The sequence below is a fragment of the Aplysia californica genome, unplaced genomic scaffold (assembly GCF_000002075.1).
Source record: "Aplysia californica isolate F4 #8 unplaced genomic scaffold, AplCal3.0 scaffold00042, whole genome shotgun sequence".
Lineage (NCBI taxonomy): Eukaryota > Metazoa > Mollusca > Gastropoda > Aplysiida > Aplysiidae > Aplysia > Aplysia californica.
In genome coordinates, this window is record NW_004797312.1 from 904,360 (window position 1) to 924,359 (window position 20,000).

The 20,000-nt window shown below is 38.2% G+C and overlaps 1 protein-coding gene across 1 annotated transcript in view; it reads right to left on the bottom strand.

The window, feature by feature from the left end:
* The window catches only part of LOC101859153 (dedicator of cytokinesis protein 4), a gene marked incomplete in the record, with an annotated part of 145,183 nt that overhangs the window by 4,373 nt on the left and 120,810 nt on the right, over positions 1-20,000 (bottom strand). Inside the window, 8 exon segments of the mRNA XM_013079173.2 lie at positions 1,236-1,351; positions 3,461-3,517; positions 4,906-4,945; positions 8,206-8,358; positions 9,844-9,922; positions 12,341-12,438; positions 18,440-18,559; positions 19,188-19,271. Of these exon segments, the coding sequence (XP_012934627.1) occupies positions 1,236-1,351; positions 3,461-3,517; positions 4,906-4,945; positions 8,206-8,358; positions 9,844-9,922; positions 12,341-12,438; positions 18,440-18,559; positions 19,188-19,271 (747 nt within the window).

Consider the following 20,000-nt stretch of genomic DNA (forward strand, 5'->3'; position numbering starts at 1 on the left):
GGGGGGGGTTCGATTTCAATTTTGACAAGCACCTGATTTTACCACGATGCTGTTAATCAAATTCGGTTTTGTATAAGGGACCATATCAGTAATTGATCTCACACAGAACTTGCTGGGGTGTGACACTGGTACAAAATCAGTAACCAAGAGATATTGGACTCAATAATTGAGAGTATTTTTAGAAGAGCTGATGTTAAGAAAAGGCATATTTTACGGTATTTTTATAAAATTGCTGTGGACTTCAAAATTTACTAATGGTAGACTATAATACATCAAACAAAAAGTCTTCACCTCTTGCACAGAGCTATTGATACAGCAAAATCATTGAGTAAAATGGTTATCTATCTCATAGATAATACTTAATATTTTCTTAACAGTATGATTTCTACTTTCATGATTATATATAATTGTGCTGTTCCCAAAACACAACAATTGGTGTCTGGCATTCTTATGTTGATAAACATAGATAGACTGGAGAAGAAGCGTCTCAACAGATACTTATTTTGAATTGCATCAAAAGATGCTTATTTCTTTTGGTCTCATAGGGGTTTTTTTTTCTAAAAAATTTACAGAAAAATTCCTAAATAAAACATTTCAGTATTCAGTAAGTTAGCATGAGAACCTTCGAGACAAGAATTTATTATGGTAAAATGAAAGATGAACTAGTCTCTCTCAGTCTCTGAAATATTCACCAATAAACATTTCCTTACAGAAATTACCAAGTAAAATTGCACATCTTAAACACTTATTTGGATACTAAGATGAGTAATTTCATGGTGAAATCAGGCAATCATTACAATAATGAATTTGAAAAAATCGACACTTTACTGCACCTTCAGCAATTCTTGCTGATTTTATCTTTTTTGGCTCTACACCATTTATGTCAATTTTAACACGCACTTCTGTGTGAATTTAACAAAAAAATGTTGACCAATGGCACCAAAAAAAATGTAAATTCGCAGTTTCCAAGGATACTCAAACATTGAAAGTCAACAAAGTTTGGTTGCCATTTTCTCATTAATTTAACCTGCAACAACAGGTGACCTCCACCTCTTACAATTACAAATATCTCGACTTCTATTTAAGATAGATAGGTAGGTTTGTTGCTTTTTTCCATCAGAAGCACGACTAATGAATAAGCTTTAAGATTACACTAATAACTCCGTATGCCCCAAAATAGACGAGTGCCTGATTTCACCATGTTGCTGTGACACAATTGGTGACAGTCAACTTACTCGATCTCGACTCCTGACTGGACGATCAGGAAGGGGCGGGGCTTTCTCTGGTGTGGCCAAGGAAGGAGAGCTGTGACCAGGAATACTTGAATTCAGGCCAGGAGCACCGAACGGATCTGTAATGAGTCAAAACAGAGTCGTTTCAAAATCTGTAGAAATATATCCAGATACACAAACACATTGACATGAACATTGTCACACACACACACACACACACACACATACACACACACACATGTATACTCTCTCACACACATGTACACTCACACACACACACACACACACACACACACACACACACACACACGCATGTACACTCACACACACACACATGTACACTCACATACACACAGGTGTACACACATACAAAACGCACACGCTGATACACACATATACACAAACACACTTGCACTCACACATACACGCACACACACACATAGAAAGCAGCATGAGCACACACACACTGATACTCACAGACGTACCCAACATCACTCACAAATCTAGCATCAATCCCACTTGTATGATAGATAATAACAAAAAGCACTTGCATTGCGCAAATTCCTGCTCAACAGCAGGCTCTATGGGCTTTATAATTACGTATCATTACCCCAGCAGACCTGCCTGATAACATTATCAAACTATCTCAACTTCTGAAGAACCGTAAAAAGCAGGGGCTTTTACGCTGTTATGCAACGGCTTACTTAATAAGCCGCCCTTCCTATGTACGTTAAATTGCGCAGGTTTTTAGTTTTTAAGTGTGGTATCGATTATGTGGTCTGTAGTCGAATCAGAATCCCAAACCTCAAACATGTTTAGTTGATTGAGTGCTCACTAAAACCAGTTTAAGACCTCTCTATCTTTAGTTTTTTTTTTTTTAAGTTTTAGTTAGAGTTTTACAGCACTTGCAAGGCAATAAGGTCGTATAAGTGCTGAAGATTAACAAGAGAGTAACAAACACAAAAAAGCAGGAGGGGAGATAAAGACGATAGATGTTTGATTGGAAAGAAGAAGTAAACCACACCAGAGCACCCGCCAACCATCCACACCTCTCTATCAGGTTGGGTGTTGGAGGACGTACATTGTTTAGCTGAAAATAGTCCATTGAGATTTTTTTCAGAAGAACCAGAAAATAGGTAAATAATATATTAACGGCCTTGCATAAATGTGTACTCATGATGCAATTTAGTCGCACTCAAAAAAGAAACTTAAAATGGAGGTTTTCATGACAGAGAAAGGACGAAAAAAAATATATACAATGAAATGAAATAACAGTCTTGATAATTGGCTAACTGAAGAGATCTACCTCTTAAACTTATACTTAGAGACTTTCAAGTAAGTACCATGTCGAATACCCTGCGCAACCGAAGAAATACTAGACACCGAAAACACCCGCGCAATTTTCCAACTCCTTTGATCTTTTTGACAATAGGATTAAAAACCTGCGCAATTTTCCGCTGCCCAAAAAGCATACATTCATATCCACAAATTACACATTTTTAACGAACAGAACTGCACATATATTAGATCTATGGAGGCTACGGGAGGAAAAAGAGCAGCAGTCACTGCTGAAGAAAAAAATGAGGACAATTGCTTTTCTTTCAGGGGATAACATGAACTGCTTCTGCACTTTTCCCAACAAAGCTGTTTCACACGTATTACCATTGTGTGAATGCAACTCATTCCCCCCCCCCCCCCCCCCCCCCCCATTAAAAAAAATAAAAAATTATATGTATACAAAACGTTCGCTTCATTTTAATAAGTGTTTTACGGCACTTGAAGCAAAAAAGGTCATATAAGTGCCAAAGATTAGAGGTGTTGCAAGAGAGTAACAAATGCAAAAAAGGACGAGAGATGAGGACGAGAGATGAGGACGAGAGATGAGGATGAGAGATGAGGACGATAAATGAGGACGATAGATGAGGACGAGAGATGAGGACGAGAGATGAGGACGAGAGATGAGGACGAGAGTTGAGGACGAGAGATGAGGACGAGAGATGAGGACGAGAGATGAGGACGAGAGATGAGGACGATAGATGTTTCATAGGAAAGAAGGAGCAGACAACACAAGAGCACCCACCAACCATCCACTCAAAATGGAACACGCCATACAATAACCCAAGAAAGACGAACATGAAACAGGAAAGTTGTGACTTTTGCCCTCTCCTTTTGTAGTCTCCCTATGTGAAAACACTTTTGACTAAGCGAAACATTTACTAGCCACTAACCTGATGGAATACTCTGCTTCCTGGGCAGGACTCCAAATTGTTTTCCACCTGGTGCATCTGAAGTTAGAAGCAATTTAAAAGTTAAAGAAGATAATGATAAACACTGAAGGTAACAATGGTGATATGATTATGACACTGCTGACGAATTAAATATTGCATCACTTTGCACAAAAATTAGTATAGTATTTGTTTTTAAAAAGTGTTAACGTTGTTCAATATATATATACAGATTTCAACATAGGTTAAGGACAACTTGCAAACGCTCTGAGTGGTCTTCTTGGGTCGACCTGCATGTTGGCGCTCTTGGACTTATCCAGTGGCTTGATGGCGCTGCCTCAAGTGGACAATGACAGAGTGTGACACTCAAAGCCTTCTGGCAACTTCACGGGCTCCAACTCTATCTGGCAGCCATGCATAGCTCAGGCCCGATCAAAGTCTCTCAGCTTTCGTCTTAGTGGCATGTTATTGGGATACTGGATTTTGAGCAAACGGGGGCTAATATTGCCACCAAAGTGAGCACAGTTCGAGACCGTACGTCCGTTTATGACGTGCACCAGAAATTTTAACTGAGGAATGTCCGTGGCATCGCACACAAGTCGATAAAAAACAGAATATGAGGCTAAAATTCCCCAAGGATTTCCGGGCAGTATGTGGTGGTTTATCCCTTTAGGACGCTTTGCAGTACGCATTTGTAACCCATTAACACTTTCAGAGCAAAAAATTTTGAAACATTCCTTGCTGTCTTTTTTTTTCTTCTGATTTGTTAACAATCAGGGCAGCCTGTCAAGGTGGTCCTTCACTTATGTTAAATTCTGTATATGTATATATATTTATATATATATATATATATATATATCTTCCTGTAAAATTCTTACATTTTGAATTGTACGTTTTCACTTATTATTGTTTTATGGGGTTGGGTTTTTTTTAGCGGAAAGAGGCATACAGATAGCACAGAATGTAAATTAACACAGCTAAATATAAAAGAAAACAATCCAGACTTTCTCCAATCTTCACTCTTGTTTTCATGTGAGACTCTTGAATGGATCCTCTTGTCCAATTGGCTAGTCATTTAAAGTTAGTTGGTCCAGATCTATTGCGCCAGCTGATATCATTATGGTATGAAAAATTTATTACACTCGTTATGGTGGTAAACCATGATTTATTCTACTTGTGAAATTGCCAGTTGTAATCACTCGTTGGAACTCATGATTACAATTTGGCAATTTCACTTGTAAGATAAATCATGATTTACCATTATAACTCATGTAATAAGTTATTTAGGAACATCATTCTCTCGACTGTCTCTGAAAAATAAAGCCCCAAATTTCCTGCCTGGAACAAGCAGAGTCCAGAGTATAACACATAGGCATTGAGAGACATATCATAATACTACATCCCCCACCCCTCCCAAACCCCCTCCCCCCTCCCTTTGTGGTACTCACCATCTCTCGGTAAGGGCAATTCAACAGTCAGAGGTGGACTCTGGAGATTAAAAAAACCACAGGGATAAGGTTAGAACGAATTGAGGAAATAAATAACTTTGTAAAAAAGAATGAAAATGTAAAGATGTAACAGATGATCGAAATAGAGCACACCATTTTGCTGGCTCAAAGATACTAAAATCAATTCTAAGAAACGTTGATATAACGGACAAAATATCTCCAACTAAAAACATTTTTTACATCCCTCTTTAAAAAATTTGGACAGCCCAATTTAAAAGCAGAGGAACTGTGAATTGAAAGGAGGCACAGCAGTCAAATAAATCTACTAGACTTTCAAATAATGATAAATGAGATGGATATGACATGATTATTACTTTTCATAAATGCTCCCTCATCCCTCCACCCCCCTTCCCTGCATGCTTTCTCTCTCTCTCTCTCTCTCTCTCTCTCTCTCTCTCTCTCTCTCTCTCTCTCCTTCCCTCTCCCCCTCTCTCTCTCTCTCTTTTTTTTTCTCTCTCTCTCTCTCTCTAAAAAAAAATAAAAAAATAAAAATAAAACTGTATAAAAGATAGAATGGCACAAGTAAATTGATATATTTCCTATATCATTTCGGTGTGAATGATTCACATCATCATGAGACAGAAACCAATTTGTGAAACAAAAGAAAGCTTTACTGTACACACATTCAGGGACAGTAGGTAGGAGAAATTCACCATTCCACCAAAAGGGAAAAAACAAAACAGAACAGCATGCATTAAATGAATCGCGTCACCTTCAAGGCTGAGGAATGCAAAAAATGTAAATCCTCTGCCCAAGAGACAAAATGCTCACCTTTCCTTGGTTGTTACTCATTTCCTAACAAAAAGTTTACCGCAAGTTTTTGTTTTTATACCGTATGTCTGTCACCCAAAGTATTTTATAAAAACAGCTCAATGAGCAGACTGATAAAGCAAGGCCTATCTTGCCCACACTAAGAATGGATGCACATAATTAGTAGACCCCTTCTGAAGGTCAAGGTTGTCTGTAACAAACATAACTTAAGGATTTCAACAATTGTCGACAGGTTGTTGGGGTCTTTGGCACATTTTTGCTACAAACAACACTTTAAAATTCCAACAATTGTAGACAGGTTGTTTTGTTGGGTTTGTTTTGTTTGTTTAATACAAAGATCCCTGAAGACAGGCATGATTCTTGCTACCTTACAACAAAATATTTCATAATTTGATCAAATCAGATTTTGGCATACACTCCGACGTCATGAAACTTTTCAGACCAGTTTTCTTTCTTTTTTTTTTTTTGGTTATTGTTCATGCAAGTAACATTTGAAACTTCTGAAAATAAGAATGCCCACTCCAGTAAAATTGCTGAAAACAAAAATAGATGTTATAAACAATATGTAATAAAAACTAAATATGTTTTGCTCTAAGAGACCTGAATGCAGACAGAGGCACAGGCTTCACAACAATGCATTCCAGGATTCTAGATTCTATGTCAGCATACACTTGATTATCATTACCTCAAAACTGAATCAGTCCAATTTATTGCAATTAATAATTAGTCGCTTTTAAGGACAAACGGGCTAACCCAGATTTTGGGGGTTTCCAGAAATCTTGACCTACACCAAAAGTGGGCATTGCCCTACCAATAGGAGCAGTTTGGTTTCATAAGTGTGTATATGTGTTTGCTTATAGAGAAAACTCTCCTTGTATTTCAAAGAAACTGAACAGCTACAGGCAGATAATGACAAAAATTACTCTTTTTTTTACCAAAATGTGTTTCCAATTTTTTTAAAAAGAGAATAGTTTCACCATTTTTTAACAATGTGTTGAAAGAGTTTTCATTGATTTGACTTCTAAATATATAATTTTGAATTATTTTGAGGGTAGGGTATGCTTTCAAAAGATAATGAAAACTGCTTTTAAAAGGTATTAAAATCTATTGCCATTGAATTTTAATCATGATCTTAATGTCGACTGAATACTGAACAGGAAATGAATTTTCCAAGAATAAATACATTAGACAATGATTAGAAACAATTGAATTATCGGGTGTTTTTTTTCAAGTTTGTATGTGTCCCAAACTTGAAGATCTTTATACCCTACCTCGCAAAATGTGCAATGTCTAAAAAAAACCACTTGAGATATCTCAAAAATAAAAAAACCCACTGAGTTCAGCATTGAATGTCCTTTAAGGTACAACCCTTAATTCAAAATGGTTAAAATCCGACTTTTGGTACCTTTCTTTAGGCACATACACATTTATAGACTCCTTTCCTAACAAATATCTATCGACCTTATCTCTCCTGCGTCTTTTTTGTGTTTATTACTCTCTTGACTCTTGTAACACCTCTAATCTTGGGCACTTATATGACCTCAATGTGTTGCAAATACTGTGAAACTCTTACATACTAATTACATTCTTCATCAGAAGACCAACCAAGTCAACACACTTGAAGTCACAAAGGAATTTTCCAAGTGAAAGAAGTGAAAAACATATTCTGAGTAACAGGTAGTGCTTAAAAATGCACCCAATCAAGGCGTTTTGAAGATGAAGATAAATTTGCCATGCTTATAAAAACAGAAAATAATACCAAGCATACTGAGCCTCTACATCATGTTCATTGAACCAAACTATAATATCTGCTGGGGGTATAGAAATGTCCAGTAACAGAAATGTCACTCCATGCAAATACAAGAAAACTGACACCAAATGAGGCGGAAATAATGCCAGGGTGTATACTCATTCAATTAACACAAACAAAAATAATCACAACTTGCAGCCATCTTGCTGAATAGTTTTTGCCTTAGTTTCGTTTTTGTTTTTGATTATTTTTTTTTATTTTTTTGTGGGGGGGGTGTCGGTATTTGTTTTTTTCATTTGTTTTCTTTCTTTTTAGGGGGGGTGGGTTTTTTGTTTTTTTTTGAAGTTTTTGTGAAGCAATAACAAAGAGGGACTAAAACAGCTGAAATCAGTATTGTACTCAATACCAGGTAGTGACAAACTAAAAGAAACAATCTCAAAACCAAAGAATTGGGGAAAGCTATGAAAAGAAAATCGATTGAAACACTGGAGACACTTGCATAAGATAAAACTTGACCAAGACAACAAAGAATTTTTTAAAAAACAACAACAAAGAAACAAAAACATATCCAGTCCAAAGAAGAAATAAAGGTTAAAGATATAAAACAAAAAAAGCTGGCAGGCATGGGTTGATTGACAGGTCAGACAACCTCACCACACCCAACCATTCATTCATGAGCATGGGAAGCCCCGCCCTCTGTTGAAGAGCCAGCAACAAACCTGTGTGGCAAAGGTTGGGGTGACAATGGCGGAGAGGGGGCGGGCAGATAGCCCTAGTTTGAAGGAGGAGTTGCTGAGAGTCAGCGCCCTCAAGCTACTGCAGCGACGTTTGTCAGGGTAGGGAGGGGGAGGGAAAGATGGAGGGTGGTTCTCCTAAACCAAGGGTGGATGGGGGATATATGGGGGAGGGTGAAGAGAAGAACGAACAGAAGAGAGAACATTATTCATTTTTTTTAAAAATACATCTCTTGCAATGATCAGATGCATACTTTAAAAAAAAGTCTTTTTTCATAAGAATCCGACTTTCGGAAAACCAGATGAGAAAATCATTTTAAACCAGAATTAAACAACATGTGAGTAAAAATTTGTTAGCGAGAATTAAATGCCATGGAAAAAGAAGCCCATTAAAAATTAGGGTACTTCTGTCAGCACCAGAAAAATTATCACAAAAGGTTTGTGATAATTAGATGCCACAGCTGTTCTGAGATCATTGCATTCTATTTTTGCCTTATTTAAGATTGCAGTGAAATATTATTGCCTCTTGAAGTCTACAAATTACCAAGCCCCAGTGAAGATTATTGTGTAGTCTTCAGATACCCCCCACGCTCTTTCATTTTCTTTTTCCACATTTAAAAGATGCTAAAATACTGTCAAAGATCTTGTAGCTGTGGTTGCTTATCAGAACCACAAGGAGGCACATTTTGTTTCCTTATTCCACCCCGAATTTTATTCAGCTGGCCTGTATTGTTACATTGCTTCAAGAGCTACCATTTTTACCTTTTTAAAAACAAAATCAAATTAACAAACATATTTCAAGCGACTGTCATTGGTTTCATTGTTCGATGTTGTTCCAGGGCTGGGGTAGACGAGCCATGGATTACCAAGCCAATCTGCCCTGAATCGTAGTCATGTACTCAGCCAGTCTTCTTTCCAATCATTTACATCACGGGTCGGCAGTAGCCTAGTATAGTTTCATCCCCTGTATCTCTATAAAGTGATTGTCATTAACTCAAAACCTGGTACAGGCCAAGGTGTCAGAATACCTGAGAACACTACAAGAATTCCTTTAGTACTACATGAATGTTCAAGAGACAGACTTTTCAAATCCAAGTAACAAACATGCTCAGAAAAACTGCATACTTTGTCGTATCATCTGAGTTACCCTTGAAAGCCTGGAAAAAGAAATGTTGGTGTACTTTCAGCCATCATAGATAATTTAAGAGGTGGACTTCAACCATGTTTGTCAAGGCCAGCACAGGCTAAATGGGATAAAGCGACCTAGCAGAAAGACCGAGCCACTAGTTTAAGAACCTCCCCACTCAGGAATTGAACTATATGCAACAGCGAAGCGCCTAACCGCTACATCAGACACCGGTTGAAAGTCAGGAGAATGAAAAGAGCTAATAGTTTCTCATCCTGGACGTTCACGAATACTCTATAAGTACAGTGCTCCAAGTGTGTTACACACTGTCGAGACATCACCTGAGAGAAAGTTAACAGAGCAAAATGCAGATCAAACAAATGTACTCTGGTATCTGCTGGAAATGACTTCAAGAGAGCAAGAAGTCGGGAGAGTGAAATGAAAAGTATGTCCAAGAGGGTTATCAAATGGAAGAGAAATAAATAATAAGACTTTACCTCATCAGGAGTTTCCACATACAACTGGTCCTCATCCATGGCAGAAATATCGTTTCCAGAGACGACAGATGAACGATTGCTGAAAGGGGAAAAATGAGTTGTTAATATATTGTTTCTTCCTCCTTCTTTATTCTTTTGCTGAATCTCACAGGTTCTTTTACTCACAGAGAGAGTGTTCTTATGTCCACGGCATATAACAGAAACCAGGATATGTGTTACGACATGGTGGAATCAGGCGCTTGTCAATTTTTGGCCATATGTAAGGCAGCATGGTGAAATTAGGCACTCGTCAAAAGAAATCGAAGAAACTGGCATTTTTACAAAGCCTGAAAATTTTTTTTAATATTTATTTTTCGGCTCAACCTCTTTTATGTCCATATAAAAAACACATTTCCATGTGAATCTTACAGAAAAACATTGATTAAAGGCACAAAATATGTCATTTTTCTGTTTCCAAGGACTCTTTAGCTATTAAAGTTACCAAATTTTGGCGGCCATTTTCTTGCTAATTTTACCAATGAAACCAAGCAACCGCACTTCCTTCAATCGCAAATATCTTGAGTTCTATGCAAGATAGATGGATATTTATTTCATTGGAAGCAAGGTATATAAATCAGCTTTCAGATGATACCAATAACTCCACATGCACAATATTTGACGAGTGCCTGATTCCACTGCGTCTTGAGACATATCGAGTTATTGATATAATCTTAAAGATTGTTCATTTGACTTGCTTTAGATGAAACAAAGACTCCATTTATCTTGAATACAAGTCGAGATATTTGCGGTTGAAGGAGACGGGGCTTGCCTGACTTCAGAGGTAGAATTAGTGAGAAAATGGCCGCCAAAGTAATTTCCATAGCTTGACAATCAGTGGTAACTGAAAATCTACATTTTTTTGTATTTTCAGTCGTTTTTCAGTAAAATCCACAGAGAAATGTGCTCTTAAATGGACAGGTGTTGAGCCAAAAAGTAAGAAAATTTGATAAAATGGCCAAACTGGCAGAAAAATGCCAGTCTCTTCAATTTCATTATTTTGACGAGAACCTGATTTCACCACGTTGCCTCACATATATTTTATCTCCATGGTATATAAAGAAACCAAGATATGTTTTATCTCTACGGACCTCCGCATCAACACTAATCTGCCTACTATGTGTGTACAATTAACCAGTTCAAGAAGACCACTCATTGTTGAGAAGAAGAGTGGTCATTTTAGACAGACTTTATAATAAAGAAAAAAATGCAAAAAGGGGGGTGCGGTGAGGGGGGGGGGGGAATCAAAAGTGGTTGTTGGTCCTCTTGGGTAATGTCTTTGTAATAAAGAAAAAAATGCAAAAAGGGGGGTGGGGGGGGGGATCAAAAGTGGTTGTTAGTCCTGATGATTGTCTTGGACAGGTGGTTGTTGGAGCGGGTTCAACTGTATGTGTCTCTCAGACCCAGAGAACAATATTTTCAGATAACCATCCAGATGCACCTGTATTCAACTGTATGTGTCTCTCAGACCCAGAGAATAATATTTTCAGATAACCATCCAGATGCACCTGTATTCAACTGTATGTGTCTCTCAGACCCAGAGAATAATATTTTCAGATAACCATCCAGATGCACCTGTATTTAACTGTATGTGTCTCTCAGACCCAGAGAACAATATTTTCAGATAACCATCCAGATGCACCTGTATTCAACTGTATGTGTCTCTCAGACCCAGAGAATAATATTTTCAGATAACCATCCAGATGCACCTGTGTGTGTCATTTTCCTTTGATCAGAAATGGATTCCCAAAAGAGAAAAAAAAAAATGTACACGCCTTGTCCGCCCTTCTTTTTCTCCTTCACTTACCTGCCACAAAAAAAAAATCTAAAAGTTTGTGTATTTATTCTTACATATGTAATCTTTTCCTCCTTCACTTCCCTGCTGCTATTTTTAAAAACCCAAAATTCTTACATTTTAACATTTTTACCTCCTTCACTTACCTGCTACATACAAAGAAACAAACAAATATTCATTTATTTATTCTTACATTTATGTAATCTTTTCCTCCTTCACTTACCTGCTACTAAGAAACGAACAAAAATTAATGTATTTATTCTTCCATATATCTAATCTTTTCCTCCTTCACTTACCTGCTACAAAAAAACAAATAAAAATTAATGTATTTATTCTTACATATACACATCTTTTCCTCCTTCACTTACCTGCTACAAAAAAACAAATAAAAATTAATGTATTTATTCTTACATATACACATCTTTTCCTCCTTCACTTACCTGCTACAAAAACAAAAACAAAAAATTAATGTATTTATTCTTCCATTTATCTAATCTTTTCCTTCTTCACTTACCTGCTACAAAAAAAAATAATTAAAATTAATGTATTTATTGTGATCTTACATCTAATCTTTTCCTCCTTCACTTACCTGCTACATACAAAGATACAGACAAATATTCATTTATTTATTCTTACATATATCTAATCTTTTCCTCCTTCACTTACCTGCTACTCGAGTTGAGAGAAGTAGAGCTTGGAGTGCTGGGTCTCTGGGAGTTGGTGCCGATAGAGTTGTAGCTGCCACGCTGTTTGGCAGTAGGACTCTGAGGACACAGATAATAATAAATAACATTTCGTCGGTCGCCTGATGAAATCGTGAATTCCACACGAAGCAAATTTTACAAAAGAGGGAAAAAACTGATTTTCTCCGTCATTTGGCGTTCACTATATAAACTAAATGGATAAATCTAGTCAATTACCTTTTAGAAATAATACTGTAGTATATATTTTATCGTAGATAGGTTAGTTTTTTTTAAAGGGTGGAATTCACGATTTTCATATTCGAATTTCGCCTGATGTGGTCGTGAATTCCAGACAGGTGTGGAATTCAAGATTTCATCAGTAGGCCTTATGAAACGCGGTGTTGTATTCACGGTTATAGGCAGTGTGTTTTCTCTTATTAGAGGCCCTGGTTAGTTTAAAAATATATGAAAGCACGAAATACTGTTATACAAAAGATTTTAAAAGGCCAATTTAAATCTGAGTATGAAATTACAGACTGAGTGAAACAGAAAGCTATTCATTAACACTATAAACATCTATCATTCTTACATGAATGGGAATTTTTAGGTAATTTATGAAATCATACTCCTTCATTTGCGTGCTCTCTCTCTCTCTCTGTTTCTATCCTTCTTTCTACAATTGTGTGTAAATGTACGTCCTTTTTTATTGGGCTGGGGGGGGGGGGGGTGGATGGGTTGAGAACTTGATTTGTATCAAACTTCTATACCCTGTGAATGACTGAATGATCATCTTTCATTATCTTACTCTTTTTGTCTCTCAGATCCTGAAATTACTCTTTGCGAATTTTAAAGGAGAATGATACAGTGGTGGGGAACTGTTTGTTAAGTTTTCTTTGTCTTTTGACTTTAGAAGACTCTCCCACTCTTCGTTAGAGTTCAGTTTGCAAAGAATTTCTCCTTATGTATATCAGAGGCTTCCTATTGCAATTCGTCTTCTTTTTGCATACCCGACCTGACAGTTTTGAGGACTGCAATTTTGGCAAAATCATGGAGGAAAATGTGATACACAAATTTCACTTTATAGGGCCTTCGTTGTTATAATTATAAACGTTGCAATTCTGAAAATGGCAACATAATCTAATGCGTTGTATATTTGTGTGTTTTATGTAAAGCCACTGCTCGATGATGCCATGAATATTATCAACTTGGATATGAGTGTGGCCTCTAATAAGACATTGTATTCAATTTCGGTGTATGCTTTAGTGGAAAAGGCACTCACGGCATTAGAAACAGATGCAATTTTGTACTAATACACACACACACACACACACACACACACACACACACACACACACACACACACACACACACACACACACACACACACACACACACACATACATATCCGTAGCTGTTTAATGATATATTATTATAACCTTCCATGCATTTGTGCACGTTGAAAAAAAGTCCATCAAACAACTTGTGTATTCATTTGCAATCAAACCACCTTGTGCCTTGTGTCATAAGTAATAGATGGCATCATGCGAGGTCGCATTGAAGATTATGAGCATGCTTTTGAAACAAGGGCACGGGGAATTGATAGACAGTGCCAAAAGTACACCCTGAAGATTCATGCAAATCATCACAAGGCCTTCTCTCCTAAGAGCAAAGGTTTTATCCATGGAGTGCCGTTACTATGGCATTTTCTTTTCTGACATGTGAGATTCCCACTTATTCTGGCTGACGTTGTCAAGACTCAAAACTCACGCACAATTCACATTGATCTCTTTTTGGCTCATAGATCGACATGTTCTTTTCATCTAGCACATATTTGTGTAGTCTGACATACAATGCAGATTGCCCCTGACCTGTGCAGGCTGTTTAGTAAAACCAATGCTGCTCTGACAGATTACAGAATCAGGGATAGAGATACAGTTTTCCAGAGCTTTTCAGGCAATATTGGGAGGGAACCTTCGGAAGCATGTCAACAGATGTGAACAGAAACTCCTTGGCTTGCACGCCCCTTGTGCATTGTTTGGTGGTGTAGCCTGGTTGGGCTCTTTCAAAGCACTCATTACAAAGTGCTGGAGGATCCAGGTTGTCATCAACAAATGCCTGAGGAAGTTCCTCAGGATCAGATGGACAGACAGTCACCAACGAGGATGTACTAAGCAAAACGATTTTCAGACAGAAGAAAGCAGTGGAAATGGATTGGACTGAACAAACCATCTGGAAATCAGGCAGCTACATAACAAAGATAGTTTTAACTAGGAGTCCACAGGTTAAACGATCAAGGGAAGGTCATGTGGAACCAACAGAAAAGTGGAAAGATATTTGAAAAATATGAAGAAGTTAGCTCAGGGTAGGGAATAGTGGAAGGTGTTCGTCCGTACAGGGTGAGCTATGTGATGATGAAACTTCTAGAACAATTAACAATGAATGAGCCTGGCCATAATTATCAACATCCTGCAAACTTTGATCTTCTGGTCACTCTATTTCAGATTTTTAAAAAGCCAAGTTCGCGTTTTTCGGCTTGGTGTATCGCATTTGCTTAAAATGTAATCTTTCGCATTGAGGAGACAGTTCACATAGGTCTTTCTGTCCCCCCATGTCAAGGTCCAAACAAAGACAAAGACTGTTGTTCTGGCTTTGTCTTTTAAAAGTGAATAGTAGTTTGATTTGGTTGAGCTATTACATCTGGGTTTCAGTTCTTTAATTGTTTTAATAGTCCTGTCTCTTGATTTGTATTGCTTATTGCAGGCACGCACGTGCGCTCTCTCTCTCTCCTGGAGGTTAAAAAAGCACCTTTGATCTGTTCCATCGCATTGTGTACTTTGAATAACACTTATTTTTCATTGAGGTCTGGTTCTATTTCCATGCTGGATTTTTCTGCAGCTTTCTTTGATGTGCAAAGGGGTTCACGTTGCTCAGCTTCGCAAAATCACTTTTCTCGTTAGAGAACAGTGATGTCAAATCAGTAATCTTTCAATGTCAAACAAGTTTGGATTGTCATACAACACAGAAATATACGTGTAATGTTTACTTGACTATGTCATTCATTTATTTATTTATTTATTTATTTGTTTTTGCAAATGAGCAAGATCAAAATTGTATAACTATAACCTACTACTAGAAGGGCACACACATTACACATTTGAATTTGACAGTCGCTGTGAAACAATACCAGCCCTGCATCTAGGAAACATCCATTTTACATTTTCATCATGTGACACAGGTTTTCCTGCAAAACGCATGCAGTTGACATAATTAATTATAATCTTTGGCCAGAAAACTGTGAATACTGACCAACCATTGTGTTTGCTAAACGCAGTCGCCCAAATTTCAATGGTCTAAGGAGGCGTTCATGGCGCCAATGGTCAGCCCCGCGAGTCATAAATCATAAACTGACTGATGAGATCGTGAATTCCACACAGGAGTGAGATCAGGGTTTCATCAGGTGAACTTTGGAGCACGGTGAAAAATAGTTTTACAGTGACATGTATCTCGCTGAGCACTATTAAAATATGCAAAAGAAGATTTTCGAAAATTTAAAGAATTCACTGTTTTATCAGGCAACCAACGATCTGCATAGTGCAAATTCCAGCGCAACAGCAAGCTGTATGTGCTCTTCAATCTATATTATTACCCCAGCAGACTTGATCGCATTATGAAACAATCTCAACTCCATGGGAAGCATACAGTGCAAGCTGTAATTTCATAGGCGCTAGAACATTAACATACTGACAAGATCTATCGCAGTCTATGGTCAGGTACCTATTCCCATCTGGGAGAAGTGAGGAAAATTCATGTAAAGTGCCTTTGCAGAGTACACAACCTTGGAACTGAGGCTCAATCCCCTGAACCCACAACCTCATGATTACAAGTCTGGTAGCATAACCACTAGAATATCGGACCCACAACCTCATGATTACAAGTCCGGTAGCCTAACCACTAGACTACCAAGGCCAGATAGACAAAACAGATAGCCTGTTGGTGTATATGGAAGATGTGCAAGAAAAGTGCTGCTTTGTATGTCCGTCAGTATGGAGCTGACAAAAGTAAATTGAAAATTGAATGACAGACCTCCTCAAATGCAGAGAGAAAAATAGCAGAAAAAGAAGAAAAATATCAGCCTGTCCTATCCTTTTCAAGAACATATTCAAAGAAGTATGTGCCAGTTCAGTCCTTAAAAAAAACTTGTTCAAAAAAAGAAATAGACATCCAAAATGCACTAACTTCTTCACACAATTTACACATTTCTTCCCTAAAGAGAATAAATCATAAAAAACTGCTACAAGCGAAGGACTGAAAGAAAAATCTATCTCTTTTCACTCATATAAACCTCCATTATATGGGGAGGGAAACACAGTCCAATGGACGAGACTGGAAAATGCCCAGGATAGATGTGACCTTACCTGCAACAACAATGGCAGCATGACCAGACTAGCCATAACAGATGGGCACTCTGACCGTGCTATAGACCTTGCACCCGTCTTGGTAGGCCTAACAACAGACTGTACATGGAGAGTATTACACAACTATGGCAGCGATCATATCCCATGCACAGTGTTTGTAAAGCGTAGAAGAAACAGCGACCATCAAAGACAGAAAGGAGTGTTCTTCTACCGCTCGGAAGGCAACGACCCCATCAGTGTACTGCGAAAGAGCTCCAAGCCACCCAGAGTACAGCATAGAGTAGTGGCACAGCAACCACCCTGGTGGAATGAAGAGACTGAGGCATTGTGGAAGATCAAACGCCTGGCGCTGAGAAGACACGAAAGGGACAGATCAAACGTGCAGTTGAAAGCTGAGAAAAAGCTAGCAGATCTCAGATTCGATGAGGCAGAAAAAGAAGCCGAGGACCTAGCATATGACAACTTCTGCCGCGGCATGAACAGCGACAGGGCCCTGTACCAGTTCTGGAACTTTTACAGGTGAATGACTAATAGGAAGAGTAAACAAGCTGTCCCTGATTTCCAAAGAGAGGATGATATTTGGATGCGCACTGACGAAGAAAAGGGCCATGCTCTGTTTAAGAGATACCAAAGACAAACTGACATGAAAGATGAAGACAAGAGAAAACAGCTGCTCAACAGGATCCAACAGGACTACAAGGATGAACCCTGTCTACAATTTGTTACACACGGATCGTTACATAAATATATCCAGGAAGCATCCAACACTTCTCTTGGTCCTGACGGAGTACGTTATAGCCACATGAAGAACATGGAGGAAGGACAGACAATGGCACTAGCGGAGAGGCTAAACGAAAGCCTACGGACAGGGAAGATACCTGAAGACTGGCTGGACAGTCACCTGTTCCCAGTTCCTAAACCTGACTAGGATCCAAGCAGGATCGCCTCATATCGCATAGTGACCATGCAAAATACCGTCAGGAAGCTGCTGGAGAAAATCGTGGCACACAGATTGGCAATAGAGCTAAAGGAAAAGAACGTCCTAACGCCGGAACTGGGCAGCTATAGAAGAGAAAAGATCACATGGGTGAATGCTACCACTCTTGCCACTCTATGATGGCTTCGAAAGGGAGGAAAAAACTCTGGCAGCAGCACTTGACCTGAAAGATGCCTACAACAGAGTTCAACACGACACCCTCATGAGGACTCTAGTCAACTTGAGGGTAGATCCACACTTGGTGCAATGGATTGGGGCAGCGCTGCTCAAACAAAAGGTAGCACTATGCCTTGGTTGCTGGGCTTTGCAACTTACCGAAATCACAACAGGCTTACATCACAGGGATCTGCACTCTCGCCGGTACTGAGGTAAAATTTGCGAGAAAATGACAGCCAAAGTTTCCTAACTTCTATAGCTTGAGAGTCCTTGAAAACTGAAAATTTACATATTTTGTGGAATTAATCAAAGTTTTTCAGTAACATTAAAAAGGAAATGTGTTTTTAAAAGGACATAAAAGGTGTTGAGCCAAAAAACAAAACTTCCACAAAAATTGCCAAAATGGATGAAAACTGCATGTTTCTTCGACTTCATTATATGTTCCATTTAGCCAACAGATTCAAATAAACAAAGGGTACACAATTAATGTTGCTTGCTTTGTTTGTTTTTTTACCTGATATCCCATGCTGCTCTTGATTTTGGCAAAAATTTCCACCAGGTTTTGATGCAGCGGTTGTATCTCCGAACTGATCAGTTTCCCATGGACTCCCAGTCCTCGGTCAAGCAATTGAAGCTGTGAATGAGGTACACATGACATAATGAACACTTTTTTATCAAGTAGGACCGAACTTCTGTAGAGATAAATTGACCAATAATTGTAAGTTTACATCCCCACTGACACAATGTCAAACCTGCCTGCCGGGGCCAATAATGGCTAAATGGGATACAACATCCCAGTAAAGAGACAGAAAGACTGGATAAAATAACTTCTCTACTCAGATATCAAACTCACCCCTTCTGTGTGCAGTTGTGAAGGGCCTTACATGTCCTTACCATGTCATTACATAGGCCAGTACTTCAATGCATCAAGACAAAGGGAAAAATGCCTAAAAATACTCATTACAATAGACATAATTTCAACATCATCCCTGGTTCCAGAGAAGTCTGATAATGGCAAAAATTCTAGGAATTCAAAAAAAAGATATTGAACAGCTGTTTCTCCCTCTCAAAGCTGAAAAAATAATATAATTTTCTGTGATCATCAGTACACCTGCTGTGAACACAATTTAAAATTAAGATTGTGAAGAACTAAAAGTAAGAGTAAAGGGGTGCGAAATGGAGTTAATAAAGCCACATATCGTACAGATTTCTCACATTTCGGGTAAAATTTTGTTTTAGAGAGCATGATCTCTAGTCATTACCTGATCAAGAATGCAAGACCTCAGCTCATCAATGTACTGAGCATCAGCAGGATATCTAGAGGTGTATTCATCATTGAAAAAAGCCTGGGGAAAAATTCAATTTCAAGAAGATGGTAGGATAAATTAAATTGAGGATGGAATTCACCATTTTCAATACAGATTATATAGCACAGACAATAAAACAAATTGGAAGAGAAATGGTAACAGTTTAACGCCACTATTAACACCAATTTATTTAAGAGGCAGGACTTCCGAGTTTAACATCCATCTCCAAAAGGACCGAGCTGATTGGGAAAATCGTGTAAAGAGCCTTTCCCAAGGACACAGGAAAGTCTTCTCTGTTTAAAGATACCAAGAACTCAGTTTTTGCCCTTTTAGACTTAGGCAGTCCTGTTCTCAGGTCTTCAATTGATCATTTGATTTCTATTCCACTTTTTAAAAACATGAACATCTGCTGTTCAATATAGATCCAAAGCTGGTCAGATAAAACAAACAGTAATTCCCACTGCATACCTAACTTATTGCTGATGCTATGTGTCATTATACAATACTCCAGAATTGAGTCATTGGTTTCATATTCCACTTTTTGCCGCATGGAGTGATTGCATAAGGTTTAAGAGAATCTTATACCCCAGTAAAGAGTAACATGGATGGACAACATTAAAACACGGACTGGCCTGGGTATAGAGGAATGTGCAAAGGCAGCTCGCGACTGTGAAGGATGGAGGGTCATAACATGTCACCCTTTGAGTCAGAGATGACACCTCCAGGTATTCGAGGTATAGCCCAATAATCCCAGAAATAACTCGCTCA